Source organism: Megalobrama amblycephala, linkage group LG1 (genome assembly GCF_018812025.1).
Source record: "Megalobrama amblycephala isolate DHTTF-2021 linkage group LG1, ASM1881202v1, whole genome shotgun sequence".
Classification (NCBI taxonomy): domain Eukaryota; kingdom Metazoa; phylum Chordata; class Actinopteri; order Cypriniformes; family Xenocyprididae; genus Megalobrama; species Megalobrama amblycephala.
In genome coordinates, this window is record NC_063044.1 from 45,664,918 (window position 1) to 45,687,095 (window position 22,178).

At 36.5% G+C, this 22,178-nt stretch overlaps 3 protein-coding genes across 3 annotated transcripts; all 3 read right to left on the reverse strand.

Moving 5' to 3' along the window:
- Positions 1–2,479: 2,479 nt before the first annotated feature.
- On the reverse strand, positions 2,480–13,247 carry rrn3 (RRN3 homolog, RNA polymerase I transcription factor). Its single transcript, XM_048196020.1, has 18 exons — positions 13,093–13,247; positions 12,775–12,893; positions 12,608–12,664; positions 12,144–12,233; positions 11,929–12,058; positions 11,771–11,830; positions 10,225–10,288; positions 10,078–10,147; positions 9,867–9,965; positions 9,696–9,788; positions 7,661–7,790; positions 6,748–6,878; positions 6,522–6,652; positions 6,108–6,292; positions 4,294–4,402; positions 4,050–4,202; positions 3,873–3,960; positions 2,480–3,379 (listed from the first exon to the last, which is right to left on the reverse strand). Exons 2-18 carry the CDS (start codon positions 12,871–12,873, stop codon positions 3,227–3,229), a joined length of 1,842 nt encoding a protein of 613 aa, XP_048051977.1. The 5' UTR covers positions 12,874–12,893; positions 13,093–13,247; the 3' UTR covers positions 2,480–3,226.
- Positions 13,248–15,395: 2,148 nt separating this feature from the next.
- si:dkeyp-72e1.6 (transmembrane protein 238-like) lies at positions 15,396–17,010 on the reverse strand. Its single transcript, XM_048196068.1, has 2 exons — positions 16,278–17,010; positions 15,396–15,630 (listed from the first exon to the last, which is right to left on the reverse strand). The coding sequence occupies exon 1, from the start codon at positions 16,752–16,754 to the stop codon at positions 16,287–16,289; it is 468 nt and encodes a 155-aa protein (XP_048052025.1). The 5' UTR covers positions 16,755–17,010; the 3' UTR covers positions 15,396–15,630; positions 16,278–16,286.
- Positions 17,011–18,505: 1,495 nt separating this feature from the next.
- mpv17l (MPV17 mitochondrial membrane protein like) lies at positions 18,506–21,864 on the reverse strand. The gene is made up of 4 exons (XM_048196058.1): positions 20,681–21,864; positions 20,532–20,602; positions 19,892–19,921; positions 18,506–19,767 (listed from the first exon to the last, which is right to left on the reverse strand). Exons 1-4 carry the CDS (start codon positions 20,982–20,984, stop codon positions 19,582–19,584), a joined length of 591 nt encoding a protein of 196 aa, XP_048052015.1. The 5' UTR covers positions 20,985–21,864; the 3' UTR covers positions 18,506–19,581.
- Between the last annotated feature and the right edge of the window lie 314 nt (positions 21,865–22,178).

The following is a 22,178-nucleotide window of genomic DNA, read 5'->3' on the forward strand; positions in this document are numbered from 1 at the left end:
ATCAATGTTGAAAACAGTTGTGCGGCTTAATATTTTTGTGGAAACCATAATTCTTTTTTTTTTTTTTTTTTAGATTCTTTGATGAAAAGTTCAAAAGAACAGCATTTAAAAAATTTTTTGAAACACTATACATTTCTTTACCGTCACTTTTAATCAATTTAATGCATCGTTGCTGAATTTATTTCAAAAATGAAATACACATATACACACATACATTAAAAGTAACACTTTAGTATAGGGTCCAATTCTCACTATTACCTAGTTGCTTATTAGCATGCATATTACTAGGATATTGGCTATTTATTAATACTTATAAGGCACATATTAATGCCTTGTTTTGCATGACCATATTCTACATCCCCTAATCATACTTAATACCTAAACTTAACTACCTTTTATAAATACTATTAAGCGGTCATTAGGAGTTTATTGAGGCGAGTCGTAGTTAATAATTACCTAATAGCGAGAACTGGACCCTAATCTAAAGTGTGACCATATATAAACATTTAAAGGATTAGTTCACTTTTAAATAAACTTTTGCTGATAATTTACTCACCCCCATATCATCCAAGATGTCCATGTCCTTCTTTCTTCAGTCGAAAAGAAATTAAGGCTTTTGATGAAAACATTCCAGGATTTTTCTCCTTATAATGGGCTTCAATGGGCACCAGACGGTTCAAGGTCCAAATGACAGTTTCAGTGTAGCTTCAAAGGGCTTTAAACGATACCAGGCGAAGAATAAGGGTCTTATCTAGCGAAACGATCGGTCATTTAAAAAAAAAAAAAAAAAAAATTTAAGTTTTATAAGCACAAATGCTCGCCTTGCTCTGTTCTCGGATGCGCCTTCGTGACGTCACGTAATACGCAATTACGTTGAAAAGGTCACGCTTGACATAGGCGGAAGTACAGAGTCAGTGTTTACAACTTGAACGTGCAAATACTAAGTCAGACGCCGTTTACAAAAAAAGGTAAAACAACAATGTCGGACGAGGAGAAGATGAGTTTTTCACCCTGCCCTACCTTTTTGAACCGGAATACACAGAGGAAGAAATTAGGCAGATGGAAGAGACTGCTGCGGCGACACACACCTCTCCAGCATCGGGCAGACGTGGTGACGTGGTGGTGCACATGTGGCAAATGCCAACCATTGCCAACAGAGGAAGAATCTCAATGCTGCCACGACTGGACCATTTCAATCCCGCCATTAGAATCAGTCGGTGAGTCCCTGCGTGTGTCTCAATCAGCTCCCTAGTTCAGTAGTCAGGGCACTGATCAGGGTATCAGCCACATTCACTTTCATTATATACTGATTCACGACCTAGGGAGCTAGGGAGCTGATTGAGACACAGGGCCTGTTTCCATCTCGCTGCATTACCGGACAAAATGGATTTCCACCGTTACTAAGCAACAGCGTCGCACACCGGACGCGAAGCTCAGCACCGCGCCAAGTCTTTAAAATTTGAACGCATTGTTTTCTATGAGTGTACACACCGGCGGCGACATTCGGCGCCTGTCCGCGGTGCCCAGCTACGACTCAAAATCCTGCCGCGCCATGTACATTGTTTTACATTAAATGTATATTATATTTCTCTCAAATCGTCGTTAATGTACATACTGACTTCACCCTGTGCTGCAAGATAGTTTTACACTTTAACAGCTTGAATAAAGTCTAAAAATGTATAATAAACGTAGCCTTTTCTTTCATTATGCTCTGTTGTGCCATTTTCCATGTACACTAACCTCAGTGCGAAATATTAAAGCATATGTAACGTTTCCCTGTTGATGTAAAACACTCCCATTGTGCGAGAATATCAGGAGGATATCAGGAGTCGAGTCAAAATTGAGCTCGCGCGTATGTAATGTGCGTGTCCGGTGTGCGACCCCCTTTAGAGGTGTTTTTGTTCTAATGGAGAAGGATATGACTGTCTGGTGGCACTGACAACACAGGATGGAAGAACCATTAGTTGTTTTACCTTTTTTTATAAACGGCGTTTGATTTACCGTGTGTCTCAAACAGCTCCCTAGTTCAGTAGTCACGGCACTGATCAGAGAATCAGCCACATTCACTTCCATGATATACTGATTCACGACCGATTGAGACGCAGGGTTAATAAGTGAACTAATCCTTTAATAAAGTAAAGTCAAGAATTGGATCATATTTTCAACATTTTAATAAGATAGCATGACCATTTAACGTTATCTTAAAGGATTAGTTCACTTTTAAATAAACTTTTGCTGATAATTTACTCACCCCCATGTCATCCAAGAAGTCCATGTCCTTCTTTCTTCAGTCGAAAAGAAATGAAGGTTTTTGATGAAAACATTCCAGGATTTTCTCCTTATAATGGACTTCAATGGGCACCAGACGGTTCAAGGTCCAAATGACAGTTTCAGTGCAGCTTCAAAGGGCTTTAAACGATACCAGATGATGAATAAGGGTCTTATCTAGCTGAAGAAAGAAGGACATGGACATCTTGGATGACATGGGGGTGAGCAAAAGTTTCAGCAAAAGTTTATTTAAAAGTGAACTAATCCTTTAAAGAGTACGAATTTCAAGACTCTTGAGTGTCGCACAAACACAACATTCAGAACATTCACTGTGCGCTGTGAATTCTGAACAGAATAATACGAGACAGCCCAATAATAACAATAAAATTTCAACCAATAAAACAGAACTCAATCTTTAAATTAATGTATTCTCTGTAAGTCAATTTCCTACAAAATATTTTGTACAAAACAAGACACCGGTTTAGTCAGAGCTCAAACTCGTAACATGGGAAGTGACCCCCATTTATCAATGAAAAAACCCCAGGCAATTCCAACCTCTCCAATCATTTCAGAATAAGCTGAAATATTATTTTTTAAAAAACATAAAAAAAAAAAAAACCTCAAATTATCTCAGTGATAATTTAATTACAATAGTCTCTGACAGATTCATCTGAAAACAGAAAAAAAACATGTCTACTTGAGAAGCAATGTTTCTTTCATTTTACTACTAATATAGTTAAAATATGCAAACAAACACATATTTGTATTTTATGATGCAGTCTTAAAGTGTAATAGAGGGTTTAGTAAAACTACTGACAAACACTGGGGTCAGTAATGCTGGTGTGTCTAGAGCTCAAGTAAGATCTGCGCTAACACAAACAGTCCTTGAGCGCCCCCTCACGGTGTGAACTCAGGCTGAACAGCCAATTTGTGACCAGCTGATCACCACAAAGATGGATCAGAAAGGCCTCTGCAAGAAGGAGATGGGGGGAGAGCCCACGCTGCGTGGACTGTGCAGATGGGAGTCATAAGAGCCCGGAGTCATGCCCACTACTGAGTCTCCATGAGGTGTTTCTCCATGCAGAAAGTCATCTTCCTCCTCCATAGACCCCTGTGAGACAAGATCAGAAAGTGTTATCAGATGTTCTCTGAGATGAGTTAATGAAAAATCAATTTGACACCTTTTAGTTTTTTCACAGTGGCTTAAAAAAAAAAAATCTTTGGATGGGATATTGTTATATTATAAATGATTTATCCATGCATGGTAAAACTCAACTGTTTAACTCTAGGGGAGTTGGAAAATAAGCCTATTTTTTTTAAAAAAAGTGGAGTGTTCCTTTAAGTACCATCGTAACCTTTAATTAAAATAACTTATCCTCCCTCTTGCAGTGACATCTGTTTACTGGCATGAGGGCAGGACAACCTGTCACTCACATGACATCACAACCATCTAAATTCCCAATGGACAAAATCAAGTCCTGCCCAACATATTTTCTTGTTTGAGAAGCATTTCACTCAGATATATGTCACAATAGGGAAGAAAAATCAATATTTTAAGTATCCAAATCCTCTTTGTGACCACTGTGAATGCAGGTCAGGCTCACCTTTCTGACTTCCTTTTTGGGCACATCGATCACACAGTCGGATGGCTCCTCCCACACCTGGTAGATTGGCTCTATGAGTTTTCCAGAGCTGTTGTAAAAATTAATAACGAAAAAAAAAACACCAGTGAACTATTATTCCACTGCTGAGAATGATAGAAACTGACATGACTTCAATACCTTTTCAGAAGATATGGATCAAAAGGGAAGAAGGTATCCAGAGGGTTTGTGTTAGTGGATACGGAGTTGCCGCCCACTGAACTCCTCACCACTGGCAACAAGTGCCGGTTGTTCCGCTCGATGATGGTGTAACAGAACACGAGCTGGTACTTCCTGCCAACAGACGGGTGAAATTGCCCTCATTTGTCATGCTTTTATTTCATAAAGCTTTGTAACCTGATGAACGATCTCTCCAGTGCTGTACCTGGTGATGGCTGCAAACATGTTGGTGACAGCAGGTAGACAGACCCTCAGAGGGTTGAGCTGACACATCACTATACGCTCTAGATTCAAACCCTGAAGATACGCCAACCCTGCAGAATAATCAGAAAAGGTAAAATCTAGTTAAAAACACATTTGTCAAGGTCTTAGATATGTATTCATGTTAGTTCTCATAAAAGAAAAACTATTTTTACAAATAGTTTTAATGAAAAAATATAAACTAAAATGATCATGTGGTGCAACCATCAAATTAAAAAGTAATAGCATGCTTGTATTAATTCTACATTAATTTAAAAAATTTTGGGGGGGTTGCACAAAATTTTACAACCTGAACTGACCTAAAAAATATCAAATTATCTGATATATTAAGAGACATATTGACCTTGACACAGTCATGAGGGTCCGCGGGGGTCCTCTTTATAACATTTCACTTTGTTTCTGCATGTTGATTGGACCACGACTTTGATTTGGCAGACAAATGTTTTTCAGATATTAAATACACAAAGCATTTTTGTTCAAATATTTTAATAATGAAAGGACTTTGATCTTTGAGGGTGCTTTCATCACTTGATTCGATTGCCTGGTCCAAACCAGAGTTTGCTTGCTCCCCCTCCCCCTGCTGTATTATTTGGGTCTGAACCATGGTGCGTTTACATCATCAAAGCAGCAGCTGTTATGACCCCATAGCGTTGCTCACATTCATATATACATTTTTGAACCTTTGGTTTTGTTTTCAAAGCATAAGCACATAATGGCACTTGTGTCTATCTTCACCGAATGTACTGCAAATGTTCTAAAGAACACGGGAGGAGTCCATTTCTGCTGAAGTCAAGTCTCTCTGCTCGCAGAGCATCAGTCACGCTTGACAGGAAATTGAGTGAGAACACAAAAACACAGATTTAAGAAATCTAACTTCATCAATAGCAGTTCACTTCTGCAATTTAGTATGATTGTGTTCATATCAGCAGCGAACCGTACTGGAGTTCACGTGTATCGGACCCCAAACCATCCTTTTTATACTGACTCGGGTACGGTTCGCAAATGCACACCCGCATTTACATCATACAATCAAATCAAATTCTGACATCATTCGAACCTGGGTTTGCACCAAAAGTGCTAGTGTGAAAGCTAGTGTAAAAGCATCATGTTGTCAGGATAGTTTTTGACTTTATCATTTCGACTTTATGACCCCCAAAATATCTAAATGAATTTGAGATTCAAAATAAAATACATGCTCATCTTAAAAGTGGTCATTGTTTGCATGCATTTTTGAATAGATTAACAGATATGGGCAAAAAAAATTGTTTAATTGACCCAGAAACACAACATAAAACTAAAGAAACTTCTTATATGTGACCCTGGACCACAAAACCAGTCATAAGTCGCACGGGTATATTTGTAGCAATAGTCAACCGTACATTGTATGGGTCAAACTTAACGATTTTTCTTTTATGACAAAAACCATTAGGATATTAAGTAAAGATCATGTTCCATGAAGATATTTTGTACATTTCCTACCGTAAATATATCAAAAATTTATTTTATGCGTTGCTAAGGACTTAATTTGGACAACTTTAAAGGCAATTTTCTCAAAATTTTCATTTTTTTGCACCCTCAGATTCCAGATTTTCAAATAGTTGTATCTCGGCCAAATATTGTCCTATCCTAACAAACCATACATCAATGGAAATCTTATTTATTCAGCTTTTCAGATGATGTATGACCCTTATTTTGTGGTCCAGGGTCACATATCAAATGATTTTCATGTTTAAACATGTAAATTCCACATGTACTGACCTTTCTTCAGATTGCCCTCAAGAATGACACTATGCCTGAAGATCAGTGTGTAAAACACAGCCTGACAGGCTGCATAAAAGGGGCCGTGTAGACTGACATCACAGAATGCTTTGGATCCCGTGTCCTGACTGTCAATGTAAAGGTGCAGCCAGGGAACTAACAGGTCCAGACAGGCCTTGACTGTCCTGTAAAAGAGAAAACTCTACAGCACCAGTTTTGACATGTAGGTTTCAAACTATGTTTCGACAAATAAAGGTGTCCAATCAAACCCTTTTTCTTTTCCAGATACCAACAAAGAGGCATTAATGTTTAATTAATTACCTAATCGAGGTAACAAACCACTGCCAAGAAAGATGATTAAATATTGAACTCCAATGAATTAGATAAGACAAACTGCATGATAAGGTCACATACGATACTGGCAAAAACTTGGCTCTTGCCATGAAGCTGCCCATGTACCCAGCAGCGGCCTGTCTCAGGATGGGGGGCTGGTTGGGGCCTTGTAATAGCTTCCATAAATGATCCAAAAAAGCTTCAGCCAAACCCTGGGGAAAAATAAATAAGTTTTTGATGACTATGTATGTTTATTTTTCTTTGGTTTGTTTGTTTGTTTGTTTGTGAAAGAGAAGTGGGATCTCACCAGACGGAAGCTGCACAGGTAGAACATGTAGTACTGCACGTGACAGGAAGCATGAGTGGGAAGCACCACCTTATCAAACACAGACACCAGGTCTCTGTACAGAGCTTTGGTTTTCTCAATATCTACAGAGCCTAATGAGATTGAAACAACAAAAAAATAAATATATACGAGTAGGAAATATTAACAATATATGAATGCATTTATTAATAATGCATGACATTAATTTAATATGATTAACGCTGGTGCATTTTGATGCACCAGATATATATTCTGCAATGTCATCCACACAAATTGGCTCACACAATCATTACACATCGATTGCCATTCAAAAGGTTTGGGGCCGGAGATTTTTTAATGTTTTTGAAAGAAGTCTCTTCTGCTCAACAATTTATTTAACTAAAATAACTGTGTTTTATTTTAATATGTATTAAACTGTAATTTATTCCTATGATGGCAAAGCTGAATTTTCAGCATCATTACTCCAGTCTTCAATGTCACATGATCCTTGAGAAATCATTCTAGTATGATGACTTGATGCTCAAGAAACATTTTTATTATCATCAAGTTTGAAAATGATTAATATTTGCTTAATATTTTTGTGGAAATTGTGATACCCTTTTTTTTTTATTCTTTGATGAATAGAAAGTTAATTTATTTGAAGCAAAAATCTTGTCACATTATAAATGCCTTTACTGTCACTTTTGATCAATTTTATGTGACATCGCTGAATAAAAAATTCATTTTATGCAAAAAACAAATTGTACTCACCCCAAACCTTTTGAAAGGTTGTATTTTTGTTTTTGTTTTCTTTCCTAAATAAGGACTGAATGTGCTAACTGAATTGCAATTAAACATTCTTCTTGACCAACAGCTCTTAAAAAATTGAGTTAAAAAAAAATTGTAATGTCCTGACCTTTAACATGGCACACGTCTTTAATGAAAGCCAGCAGGACACTCATCATTGTGTCCAGTTTCTCGGCCACAGGATGGACCATTACAGCTCTATCGGGTCTTGAATTCATTGGAGAGTCCTCTTCCTCATCCTGAAACAACCATATAAGAAGAGTAAGATCTATGACTATTAAAACATTAAAAGAAAGACTAGGATATGAATGAGTTAGCCTTGTTTCTCATACAAACTGCTGGTTTGCTATCAAAAATAAGTTGTATAGTCCAGAGGTCTTCAACCCTGCTCCTGGAGACCCATTGCCCCACAAAGTTTACATCCAACCCTGATCCTGAAGAGCTTGATTAGCTAGTTCAGGTTTGTTTGATAGGAGCAGGGTTAAAAGGGGACATATCATGAAAATCTGACTTTTTAAACTGTGTTTAAGTGGTATAAATCAGGTCCCCGGTGCATCTAGAAACCCAGAAAATGTAAAAAAGGAAAAACTGGAAACTTATTTTAGTAAGTCTTTCTCTTCAAGCGTGTGAGAAATGAGCCGCTCAGATTTTGCTCCCCTTGTGATGTAGGAAGGGGATCTTATTATAATATTACCGCCCCTTAATCTACATGTTTCAACCCATGGCGCTGTCATTTTGTTTTCTCAAGCAAAAACGGTGTACCAGTTCTAAGGCCATGGCAAAAGTTTGAGCAAAGCATGCTAACTCTTCTGTCATTGGCTGGACAGATGAGAACAACACTATTTAGTCTTGTTTGCTTGGATAGCCTGCATGTTGACCCTGGCAAGCTCGATGTTAAAAAAAGGAGTTTCTGTTGAGCGATATTTTGGAAAAAATATTAGACCATTCACAGCATTTTATAGCAATCATAAACGTTAGTCTGGTGTGTATGGCTCTGTTTAGCAAACTGGTACGCTATGTATAGTAGGCGTCCATTTGGGTTTTGCATAAAAGATTAACATGACGGCACATGCTAGTTGATGAGTTGAATCAACTCCACAGCAACTGCATAAATTTATCCACTAACCATTCAGAAACGTCCAGATGCATTCTAAAAGATGTAACTTTTCCTGAATCTCTCCATCAGTGTCCGACTCCAGTTTGAATAATGTAAGGCTGAACACCCTTACTGACAACTGTCATTTTGGCTGCGTGAGATTCTCCAGCTTTGTTGTTGAGCAACCGGAGCATGAGCTGTTAAAGCTCCGCCATCTTCTGGAAAATGTGCAGCAGCTCATTTGCATTTAAAGGGACACACACAAAAATGGTGTGTTTCTGCTCACACCCAAAAAGGGGCAAATTTGACAAGCTATAATAAATGATCTGTGGGGTATTTTTTAGCTGAAACTTCACAGACACATTCTGGAGACACCAGAGACTTATATTACATCTTGTGAAAAGGGGCATAACAGGTCCCCTTTAAAGTCGTCATGAATTGACCCCATTTACTTTGCTAGTGCATATTACTAGTCTTGTGGAAGTTAATACAGAGAAAAAAAATTGTTTGTCATGGTAATTTTTAATCAAAATCTTAAAAGTTACTTCCAGTCTGGAATGGTGTTCCTTCTCCGATGACGTCAGTTTGACGGCTTGGGTTGAAAACGCTAAAACCACTCCCCTCTAACTGTTAGTCTGCTATGAGCGAGAGATGGAGAGGAGGATCGCTAAAGTAAAACCCTGCCCTCTATTCAATATAACGTTTCACTTGGAAATACGTCACAACACTGGAGAAAAGTTGCTTGCAACTTTCAGTTCATGGGGACTTTAAAGACTGCTAATATAGACTACTTTTATGAAAATTTTGCCTCTTTTTTTGAAGCTTGAAAGTTCCAGTAAACACTCACTGCAAGTAAAACAGCGAATTCAATACATTCTTCGAGATTTCAAAGAAGAAAGACAGTCATAGATGTTTGGAACGACATGAGGGTAAGTAAATGATGACTTTTCATTTCTTGCTGAACTATCCCTTAAAATTTGTCTCGCTCAGTATGTTCTGTATATCTGCGTTTGACTTTTTGTGCTTTTATGGAGTGTTTTGGACTCACCATGTTGAAGAGGCAATCATCCTGTGATGCTCCACTGACATCTTGCTGAGCTTCACTTTCCACTTCTTCAATCTCACTCCGCGGTGCACTAACCTAAATGTCAAAACCAGCAGTCAAACATCTGCACAGTTGCAAAGACATCAGTACAGTGCTTGAACACAAGCCACTTACATCTAGCGTGAGCATCTTGCTGATGACGAGCTCTAAGATGTCTCTCCTCAGGTCAGGGATGTAGACCGAAACCCTCAACAGGTTGTGCACATAACACTCCTGTGTGGACAGATAACACGGTCTCAGTACAATCACATTCAAACATGTAATCACATCACTATACTCAAATACTGGATTTAAATGCTGTGGAAAACCTTTCCAAATAACTCACAAGTGTTCTGGAGGACTTCTGCACAAAAGGGAACTTCTCAGAGAGGATTGGCAAAAGGAATCGACTGGTTCTAAAAGAGCAAGGCAGTGTTTATTAGTTACTGCTAAACACTGAAAGAAGCTTTTGGGGGTTTTGTAAGACACTTACGATGGGACATATCTTGTGATCAGCTGTAAGGCTTGATGACAGTGATCAAATATCCTCGGCAGATCTGTGTGAAGTTAAAAAGAAACAATGAATTATGGAGTGAAGTAGAAGGTTAATGGCCCACTGATATGGTTTCATTGATCGATGACGGTATCTAGAGAGGAAGGGTGGTATTTTATTTTATTTTAATGAGTCCTTGCTGAATACAAGTATAATATAATGGTACATCAACAAAAACAATAGTCAAAAGGCCTGTCACGATCATAAATTTTGTGCTGACGATTAATTGTCATACAAATAACTGTGTAACAGGTAGTGATGGGTGCTTTCAAAACACTACTTCATGAAACCTTAATGAATCTTTTGTAACTGTTTCGAAACGCTTCAATTTTAATGGTTCACCGCTGGGAGCGATCTCTGTAAACCCATGAATCAAGCGGATTCACCGAGGTTAACCCCCCAGTGATGAACCCTTGAACAAGTGTCTATGGTTTTTACCTGATCTCTGATCAGTTTTATGCAATTGTCAACATTTGTATAATTAAAAGAAAAAATAGTAGTTAATAAGTCTCTTATTGGCCCGTTTAGCTGAGCCATCCATAGAACAAACAAAACAAGCCCTGAAAATTGATAAAAGAATACATATTACACAGACACCTAATATTTAATGAAATTAGATGATTAGTTAATTGTATTTAATAGACTATACTTTTAATAAAACACCTGAAATTGGTTTTTAAAAGCTGTTTTATGCATGTTTGGCCTGATTTTTTGTTGCATTTACACCGGTTTACACTACGTTTTGACAGGTAGGCATCACCAGCATGGTGTACAAACTTTTCTATATATATTGTTAATAATAATCAATTGCTGAGTGATTTAAAAAGATCTGCAATGAGCCTCACTTACTGACTTTTTGCATTGAAAACTGAATTTTATTAAAACTATTTACACTGATTTATTGTGTTGGTTAAATTTTGTTCATTTGTGCTTTTTTATTCCTTTGTGCAGTCCTTTGATTAAAGAGTCTGTTAAAAAAAAAAAAAAAAGTCAACAAACTTAAAAAATAAAACCAAAGATTTTTTGAGGTAATGTAATCTTGTTAAAACAGATTTTATAAAATTGGTATCGAAAAAAGCATCGTTCAGGAATCGTTATCGAAAATTTTGAACGATACCCTGCCCTACTACTAACAGGGTTTTTTTTTAGTAATAATTATATAATTTTTTCATAATATTAATATAAATATTTATAATATAATATAATGCCATCTGATTAAACACACAAACCTTCATTTCATATGAAGGAAGACCTTTGACTATCATGTGTGTACTTTATAACTGTTCTTTTGATGGCATTTTTAAGTGCTTAAATTTCCGTTATTTGGATGGAAAAATGTAACTGAAATTTAAACTGAACAATTATTACGGTTATCTCAAATAATTGCGATTAGATAAAATAACCACAATCATACAATTAATTAAATAATCGTGACAAGCCTAATAGTCGGTAGCACACAAGAAGTTATATAACGAAATACACCAACTTTCATCTTCGTCATCAGAATCTGAAAAATCCACATTTCCCTCCTGGATTCTTATTCTCTCTGGGGAAAAAGGCAAAAAACAACAACAACATTATTTTAAGTGATCTGAACAGAGTGAATGGAGTGAAGCATTAACAATAAATCATAATAAATCTTACTTGGTGCAAAATTAGAGACGACCATTCTGAGACAGGCTCTGAGATGAACCGTCTGGGCCGACACTAGATTACTCAGAAAAGCCAGATATTCTTCCACGACAGCCTGATTGCGACCGAGCCATGGTAGCTTCTGTATGGAGAAACGTTTCATATGTTACAGCTAAAATGTCCTGACTGTATTTGATTATCATTTGACATATTGCTGTTTCACTCACCAAAAGAACATATATTAATTGCTCATGATCCTTGCCGAGTTGAGTGACACACACCCTGAATTCCTGCAACCAGCTGATAATTTGAGCATCCTACAATGAGATACATAATAATTAGGAGGTACATTTCTAATGTGCATGTTTAAACAAACTCCAGGACTCCCAGACCAATCACTTGTGCTTCCTAAATAAGGATTTTTAAACATCATTTTGATTCAGACCGATTTGCCAGTGAATCATTAATGCTGGTTTGAGAGTCTGTTTGACAAATTAACTAAAAAGAGACTCGAGAGAAACTACTAAACATCACTATGACTTGAAATTGCTTTATAGCTGAATTGAATTCATTTCATAATTGATGAACTCTGCAACACTAGCACTATTATTGAACTGAATGGAGTCAACATTGACCTAAACACAATTTTGAGCATGAGGACCCTGAAATATCCATTAAGAACAATACTTGCCTTGATATCAGGATCTGTGAGTTGGTGTTTTATCAGTTCGTAGTCACTTGAGTCACCCTGTAGACGACACATCAGACATGTCAGGGCATGTTTAACAGACACTGATGTATATTATTAGCTTTATATTGTATTTACAATCTGGTAATCTGTAGTTGCAATCTACTCGCCTGTTGTAGTTTAGCTAAAGTATTGGCAACATTGCCTCCAAAACGCACGGTTTTCATTGGAGGTGAATTGAGAAAATCTCTGCCCTCAAATTCCATCATGTATCGCAAATATTGTTAATCTGAGAACACAAAATAAAAAAGACATTAGTGACACATGACAAGCTGAATCCGCTTCACAGTTCATTCAGTAAACTATAACCGCTGCCTCCTTATACACTAGGAAAGATACATAACAACAATAAAAAGACAAAGATTGTCAAAGACAGCAAGTACTTACTAAAACGACTATATCAGGCGAGTTAATAGATGACAACTTACCAAATAATGTATATTCAAAACAAGTTATAATTAAATCAGGCATTATAAGTGAAATATCAAAATAGTCACATGCGCAACCATGCCGAGCTCTGCACAACCGGATGCTCTCATACCGCTGTTTTGTTATTACGGAAGAAGCCTGTTTAGTCCAGTTGTGCTCTAGAAACAAAGAGTTCTGCCACCTAGTGGTTTGAAGTGTAATTACTCGATATTTACCTTTCCCGTGTTTCCTCATGAGCTGTTGGGAAGAATGGAGCAAGTACACTTCCCGGCCAAAAAAAGTCGCTGTTTGGATTTTAATAAGCAAATACTTAAGAATCTATGAATGGATCATTATTACAGTGATTATTATGTTTCTAGCATGTTATATGTTTGGCACCCGTTCTTTTAACCATAAAAAGATGGAGTGTGTAGCTTTTCATTTCATAAACAACAATGTAGACACATCATGACCATATTCCAGGATGACAAAGCCAAGATTCATCATGCTCAACCTGTGAAAGAATGATTCAAAGAGCATGAAGAATCATTTTCACACATGAATTGGCACCTCTGAGTCCTGAACTTAAAAGGTTAGTTCACCCAAAAATGAAAATTTTGTCATTTATTACTCACCCTCATGTCGTTCCACACCTGTAACACCTTAGTTAATCTTCAGAACACAAATTAATATATTTTTGTTGAAATCCGATGGCTCAGTGAGGCCTCCATAGCCAGCAATGACATTTCCTCTCTCAAGATCCATTAATGTACTAAAAACACATCTAAATCAGTTCATGTGAGTACAGTGGTTCAATATTAATATTATAAAGCGACGAGAATATTTTTGGTGCGCCAAAAAAACTAAATAACGACTTATTTAGTGATGGCCGATTTCAAAACACTGCTTCATGAAGCTTCGGAGCGCCAAAGTCACGTGATTTCAGCCGTTGGCAGTTTGACACGCGATCCGAATCATGATTCGACACACTGATTCATTATGCTCCGAATCTTCCTGAAGCAAAATCGGCCATCACTAAATAAGTCGTTATTTTGTTTTTTTTGGCGCACAAAAAATATTCTTGTCGCTTTATAATATTAATATTGAACCCCTGTACTCACATGAACTGATTTAAACATGTTTTTAGTACATTAATGGATCTTGAGAGAGGAAGTGTCATTGTTGTCAATGCAGGCTTCACTGAGCCATCGGATTTCAACAAAAATATCTTAATTTGTGTTCTGAAGATTAATGAAGGACTTACAGGTGTGGAACGGCATGAGGGTGAGTAATAAATGACAGAATTTTCATTTTTGGGTGAACTAACCCTTTAAATTCATTGAAAGTCTTTGCAATGTGCTGGAGTAGACTTTACAGAGTGCTCACCTCTTGCATTGTCAATACAAGATCTTGTGCAAAAATTGATGCACCTCTTGATGGAAATAAATGTTGTGATGTTATTTTCATCAAGAGGTGCATCAATTTTTGGTCAAGATCGTGTATTAGATTCTTAAATATTTGCCTATTAAAATCCAAACAGCGACGTTTTTTTTTTTTTTTTTTTGGCCAGGCAGTGTATGTAGCTATTATATAAAACTGTCAAGAGTCGAATTTTAAGCCTGGCATATTATAACGTCTACATAATTGTATTATCATTTACTTCCAATGTATGGACAAAAAGAAGAAAAAAAATACTGAAACATTTCTCAAAATTTCCTCAAAAGAAAGTCATAGGAAAAAAGTCATTCATTTTGAAAGGACATGAAGGTGAGTAAATAATGACAGAGTTTTAATTTAGCGGTGAAATTTCCCTTCATATTGTATTTGTGTGAGATCAAACAATTGGTGGACCCCTTATTGAAGACACCTGGCACATAGGATTCGAAAACTGTCACACTTAAAATCTACAAAATGTAATTTCTTGTTTTTCTTTTTCATTTTACCGTGAAATAGGCATTTTTTAAACAGTGTCAGAGCATTAACACCTTACATAAAAGGTATATGGATGGCCTACTGAGAAATAAAGCTATAAATCCTGAAAGCTGAACAAAAATATCTAGTAAACTCTTTTGAAAAAGTGAGGACTGTCGTTGAGTTAACGATCAAACTGTCTGCCACCCATCTGCTTCATTTACACCTGCTGATTCTAAATTGGTATGAGCAAACAAAGATAAGAGGAAGCAAACCTAATAACACTTCTCACTGTCCAAAGGTTGTACAGTTGAGATGTACGAGATTCAATAAAAGCAGGACACTAAAGAACTAGGTTTCAGTCATTATGTTGGTTGAAACCTTTAAATCAGATACAAAATACACAATTAAATGTAGGAAAATACATAATTGTATTTATTTTGTCATACAGCCATTTTGTCAGTGCATAATATAGTACAAAGCACAAAACACAAAATCAGTCAAATCAACAAAAATGGTACAAAATGTCATTCAATTGTAAACATTTTCAATAGAAAAAACCAAAGTCAAAAATGAATGTTTCAACAGGAGAGAAAACAAAACTTTGCTTAGGCAATGCCATATGGCTGAATATCCTCTTCTGTAATCTGTCAAAATAAAACAAGAAAATGTTATTTAAAAAGTCTCTCTCTCAAAAGTGTCTGATTGTTCTAACCCACTAAAAAGACATAATACATTTTTGTGCTTTCATACAGTTTTTATATACTTCATTTTGCTATACATTATTTATTTATTTTATTGTCCTCCATACAGTGTATACCTTCTTTACAACAATGTATGCAGAATCAAATGATAAATTAGGCCTATATCAGGTGGTAAAAAAAATATCTTCATATCATACATTATCAGAATGATTCTGAATGTTTACTTAAATATGAAGATAAATCTGTCATCTTTTACATTGCAGGTCTCTTCTGTTGAACTGAGCTATTATAGGTTTCATGGTTGATGTTTAACAGAGTGATCTGCCCTTACTTGTGATGCAAATACTTCCTCAAAGTCATTTCTTTAGCATGTTTTCTATGCCTTTATAACCCATTTTCATTCCACGCCAATTATTAGGCTAAATCAAGAATCAAGCGATGACACAATAAAATATTTAAAAAACACACACGTTGAGTAGCTTAAAACAATTAATTTCAAACATGAATGGATAAACTGCTGAAGTTGGCATTGTTATTATGTCTATTATTGATACAATACAGGCAATCAAACGTAATTAAATTGTATTAACCTGTATGGTTCATATGGCCTGTGTTTCTGTCACTGCCGCAGACACAGTGCTCACATTATCCTGAGAGGTCATTGCAAAAGTCACTGGTACTTGACCGCCTTCTCTTCTGCGCGTTGCTTGACCGGGAACTGCCCCTTGACCTCGAGTATCCCCATTTCTCCTGAAAGAGTTTCTGATTCCGCTCGAGAGGCGACTGGAGAACCTCCTGACAACCCCAGCCAAACCTCTGCCCTTCTTCAGCAAACCCACATCATCCTCAAGCTCCTCGGGGGGCACCTCAATATTACCCGTGTACCAGAAAACCCACCAGATGAGACTCAGGAAAATGATGATAGCGCCTGCATATATCAAAAAGTCATAGAAAAAAAATTCTCCAAACACGCCAAGCAATAATATGATGAGACCAAGAGCGTCGAAAGCCACCGCGAGCCAGAACGCGCAAGAACAGCGCCCGAGACCGCCCGGCGCTGCCTCCATCTCCAAGGTGTTTTTATGGTTGTTTTGGTCGTTTGGAGCTGTCGAATCGCTTTTTTGACAAACCAGCCGCCTAAATGAAGCGTTTGGAAGGGTTTTTAAAGTGTTTTCGTTTGTTTCATAGCCATAAGTAAGCAGCGCGAAGGAAGGAGCTCTCCGTTACCACTTCACCTGGAAGGGAGTGGCATAGAGCTGTGGGTGCGTCTTATCTACAGACTCACCTAGACACCAGAGCCCAATGCTGCCCCGAGTGTACGACACAACACTCGTCCATATAGGCGACTGTGGGCCTTCAGGTATGCTAAATTTAAACACTTACAGTACACTTTCAAGTAGGCTAGTATAAGCATGGTTTCAGAATCCTTTTTTGGATGGCAGTGGGGTTTTTTCAAGATACAGATTTTCAGTGAAAATGTAATAATATATTAATACAATATATTAACAATTTATTAGAAATAAATACAATAATTAATAAAAATAGTTTATATTTATGTTATGTGATTTCAGAATCTTTCTGCCATTTTGTTTAATTTTTTTAATTTGTTTAATATTCGTGTGTTTATTTATTTTGGATACTAGAGGCTACCAAGCTTAAAATCTTATCAGGTCTGTGCTTCCCAAAAGCACCATGAGCCTGGTGGCAACATGATCAACTTGGGATCACCATGCGTTTGGATGCAGATTTAACACACAGATTTAAAACAGATTTAACACATTTAGAATTGGGAAAAATATTTTTTTAGAATCCTTAAGTTTAAATAAAATGTCCTTCAAAGTCTCAAGCAGGGTTGGGGAAAGTTACTTTTTAAAGTAATGCATTACAATATCGCATTACTCCCTAAAAAGTAACTAATTGCGTAATTAGTTACTTTTTATGCAAACTTTGCAAATGTGTTTTTATTACTTTTGCATTACTTTTTCTCATGGGCTGAGCTTGCTTGGTTGTTTGTTTGTTTTTTTAATAAAAGAAAAAGAAAAAAATATATATATTTTTGGCAAATTTATATATCACACCAAAAGTGAAATGAATAAACCTCAGGCTGAAGGAAGAAGTGCAAATTCATGCTTGTACAGTAGAGGGCGCAGCTGCCATTCTGTAGCACAGGAGAATAAAATCAAATAATTTCATAATAGAATTACTTCAGCAATAAAAATAAAAGATGAAACAAATGTCATGTTTATCTTAAGTCATTTTAGGCTTATTAGTATGGTTAAATTGGATCATCAAATGTCAGCAGCAAAGACTTTGGTTAATAAAGTGAGATTAAATACATAAAGTATATTTTTGTAATTGAACATATTAAATTATTGCAAGTTTTTGTAATATTTTGAGTTTGCATTTCACAGTTTTTATTCATTTTGAGGAACACTGAATCTGTTTTTGTGCAAGTGAGACGAGTAAATGCTCACATTTAGTCTAGATCTACAATAACCATCATGTTCACACACTACACCTCTGCACTTACTCACGATTCCTCACATGGGGACAGAAGAGGTGTCAGTCAATAAATGGGAAAACAACGTAACTTGTTGATATTTTCTTGTAAATGTAAAAGTAATGCATTACTTTACTAGTTACTTGAAATAAGTAATCTGATTACATAACTTGCATTACTTGTAATATGCGTTACACTGGTCCTGAGTGTAAAAAATTATTTAACTTGCTAATGCAACTAAGTGGAGCATATCATGCAAATTGCATGTAAGAAATGACTAAAAGTATTATGGTAAGTTGTTATAAAAACAAACCTGAATGAAACACTTTTAATGTTTATTCACACCCTTCTTAATTTGTCTAAAATATCATCCATTTTAAAACCAAAATAAAAAAGCATTGTCCTAAATGTTGTCCTTAAACTTTCCGCTTAGGACAACTTAGTTCTTAGGACAATTTTGATTAACTTTTTTGATCCACTTCAAATTTTGACTACTGTAATATGCCAAAGTCATGACATACATGTACCTAATAGAGGATTTCTGTCAACTGTTATCAGAGGTCATGCATAGAAGACAGAGCGCGCACAGCAGACATTTTTGCCCTTCCAAGATTAGCAAGTGTGTGATCCTGCCTAATCCATCACAGACAATCAGTACCGGAAAAGCTGTTTATCTGTTACCCAGCATCACCCTCAATATCTCATAAAATCTACATTAAGCTGCTGCGTTTCACAATTCTACATGGTTAAATACCTCACCTCTCACATACACTTTTTCATAAAACAGAAACTTTACAACTCATCTACAAACAATCTGATCTAACTAAAATACATTGTGTAAACTGCAGAAAGCAATATATAATCACAATAAATATTTTTAATAATATACAAATCTTTCGATCACTGCATCCCTTATGAATAAATGTGCATGTTATGCAAAGTTTCTCTTTGGAAAGATAGTCATGTTTGAAAAAAACACTGCATAGTGTCCCTTTTTTCATTTTTCAATAAATTAATAAGGTATTTGGGTTAAATGGCAACCTAATGTCAGAGCTGGATCAAGGGACTGAGGGGAACTGAGGCATAAATGTCACAAGACCCCTCCAAACCACGCAGCAACACTATGCAGTAAAATTTATAAAGACACAATTCATTTCCCTTCCATATAAACAAACTGAATAACATAAAACGTAAAGCTATACAAAATAAAGTGTTTTTTTAGCATAAATATAAATAAAATGTGTGCACACATTAGTTATAAGTTAATTTAATATAACTTTTAATAAGATCATAATGTGACAAGATTTATAAACACAGCCTCAATACAGTACCATTGTGGGACACAACTGTCCAACCGCAAAGGCACAAAGTTGTTCATGTGCGCCACTGTATCTCTATTTCTCCTCGTCGGTACTGCGAGGTAGAAGCCGTTTTTTGGGGGCCATGACCCAAGCTAAGGCCACTGCTGCTGTCCCATCCCCACTCTGCCGTGAGAAACATAAGAACGTGGCCCACAGGAATGCTGAACAGCCCATAAATGCTGTCCTCAGATAGAGAGGCATCAGAACAAAATTCAGAAACTGCAGGAAAATACAGATTATTCAACATAAATAGTCATAGGATGAGAACAATTCAAAGCAAAGGATCAAGCAGTATTTCTGGCATGGCTATCTGTGTATATATGTTATGTGGTGACAGAATTACCTGCATGAATGGCCAGTACATTAGTCCAGTCTGAAATGTGAAAAAATATATCGAGACTATTAGCCATAATGAATCCTTTAGACCTTTTGGTCTTTAAATATTACACTCAAGTCACGAGTTCAACACATTAAAGGGATAGTTCACCCAAAAATGAAAATTCTGTCATTATTTACATCATTTACCTGTACCACTCTTTGTACTGTTGAACACAAAAGAAGATATTTTAAAGAAAATGTTTTCTGGGTTTTTTCATATGCTACGAATGGGGACTAACAACCATTCTTCGAAATATCTTCTTTTGTGTTCAAATGAACAAAAAACAGGTTTAAAACAACATGAGGGTGAGTAAATGATGACAGAATTTTCATTTTTGGGTGAACTACCCCTTTAATACACTATTATACATGTTATAATGCTTAATCATAAGTTAATGAAATGTATATATTTAGATTTTAAAAGAAAACCATGCAGGTTTGTATATCTTGCCATGGACAGTAGAAAATCTTGGCTCAACCTTCGATGGATTTTTCAACTACCATATTTGATGTAGACATTGATGAATTATCCTCTGTAAAAGAGGCTGATCATGGCCTAGCTGGTAAAAGATGACTTCCCTTTGGTGGGTCATCAGTGGGCCTACCTTGTATGTATTAAAAAACTTTTCTCGCCAGTCTGCAAATATGTCCTCTTTGCCCTCTAAGAAACTCACACCTGTAAAAACAGAGAACGGGGTGACTACAATAGAACAAACAAACAAGAGTAATATAGTGACTGAGTTGGTATATTTACCTGTGTAGAAGACACTGGTCGCCAAAGGTGAAGCAAAAGTTTGGTCCAAAAGCAGTTTGCGGAGAATCATACTAGCAGATCTTCCCGGGAAACGATGTTCTAAGGCTCGTAACCAGAAGTAATTGAAGTTACCTTGGAAACTCAGAGCAACAATCGCCACGTTTCTCGTGTGCCTCCAGTCCATCTCATCTCTCTGCGCGATGCACTGATGGACGAAATCCCCACCGGCGAACAGGCATCCGTACAGAGTCACATTACTGATCCAAGGCAATACCTTTGCTCGTTTAAAAAAAGATTTTCTCATGTTCAACAAAACGACGAACTGTTGTATTCTGTAACCTTTGCAAATGATGTCGAAGGGCACAAAACAAAACGGTGACCTGACATTGACAGACGGCCGCAGCTAAGCTCATAAAACGACCTTTAGTACAAGTCAAATATTCAGTTCATCTCTTTTGTTTCTAGTCAGTTTGGTTCAATAGCTATATTTAAAAGGCACAGTAGCCTAAATTTACAGGTTAACAGTTTGACAGCTCATTGTGACTCTTGGTGAACATCCTTCGGAAACATTACAAGATCATTACAAAGCACTGCCAATTAAATCACTTTTGGTTCAGTCCATCTTCTTTAACTTTAAAAGGGACAGCAATGCAAAAGTAAGAATTACGGTTCAATAATCCATTCAGCAATTAAATTAAAAGGTTCCAGTGCGCGTTCATCCAGTGATCAGCAGTTTCCCGTTACTTAGTCAGGTGCTCAAATCCTACATTAATCTGCCCGCGCGCTCCTGCGCGTTCAAGGGCGGCGCGCTTTGATCTGATCTGTATGTAATAAAGATCGGCCGCGCACACTCAGCAAGACCAGATCTTTATGTTCGTGGTGCGATCAACGTTTACTGAGACTTTTAATGCTTGCAATGTTAATATTTCATATGCTTTAGAGGAAAACTGAAAAAATGTCACTCTAATCATGCTTTCCTTTTTTTCGGTATTGAGATATCTTGTACAACCATGCACTTAATATGCACAAGCTTCCCAAAATGTTTATTTTTAAATATTTGCTTAATGCCTCAGGTTTTGCATATCCTGTCTGATTCTTGAACGAATCGTTACTTTGTGTTGGATCTTCTCAATGAATCAGCTGAAGAGTCATCTCCGATTCGTAATGAAAAATTGATTATTAAATACCCGAATAACAGCAATAGTTTTATCCACACACGAATCTAATTTGTTTTTGATAAATAGTAGGTATTTTAATCAATCATGCAAAAAAAAAAAAAAAAAAAACTATTTGCAAAAACATTTCAACCATTTTGGTTTTAAATGAGTTGTGAGGAGCTCAATCATAGCTACAACAAACTGAACTTGGACACGTTCATGTTATTTAATTATTTGGACTTAATCATAAAAGCATGTGACTGACACGCCGAGATGTCAGAGACCACGTGATGACGTAAAAGAATAATTTAATCAGGGTTTTAGAATCTTTTTTTATTTGA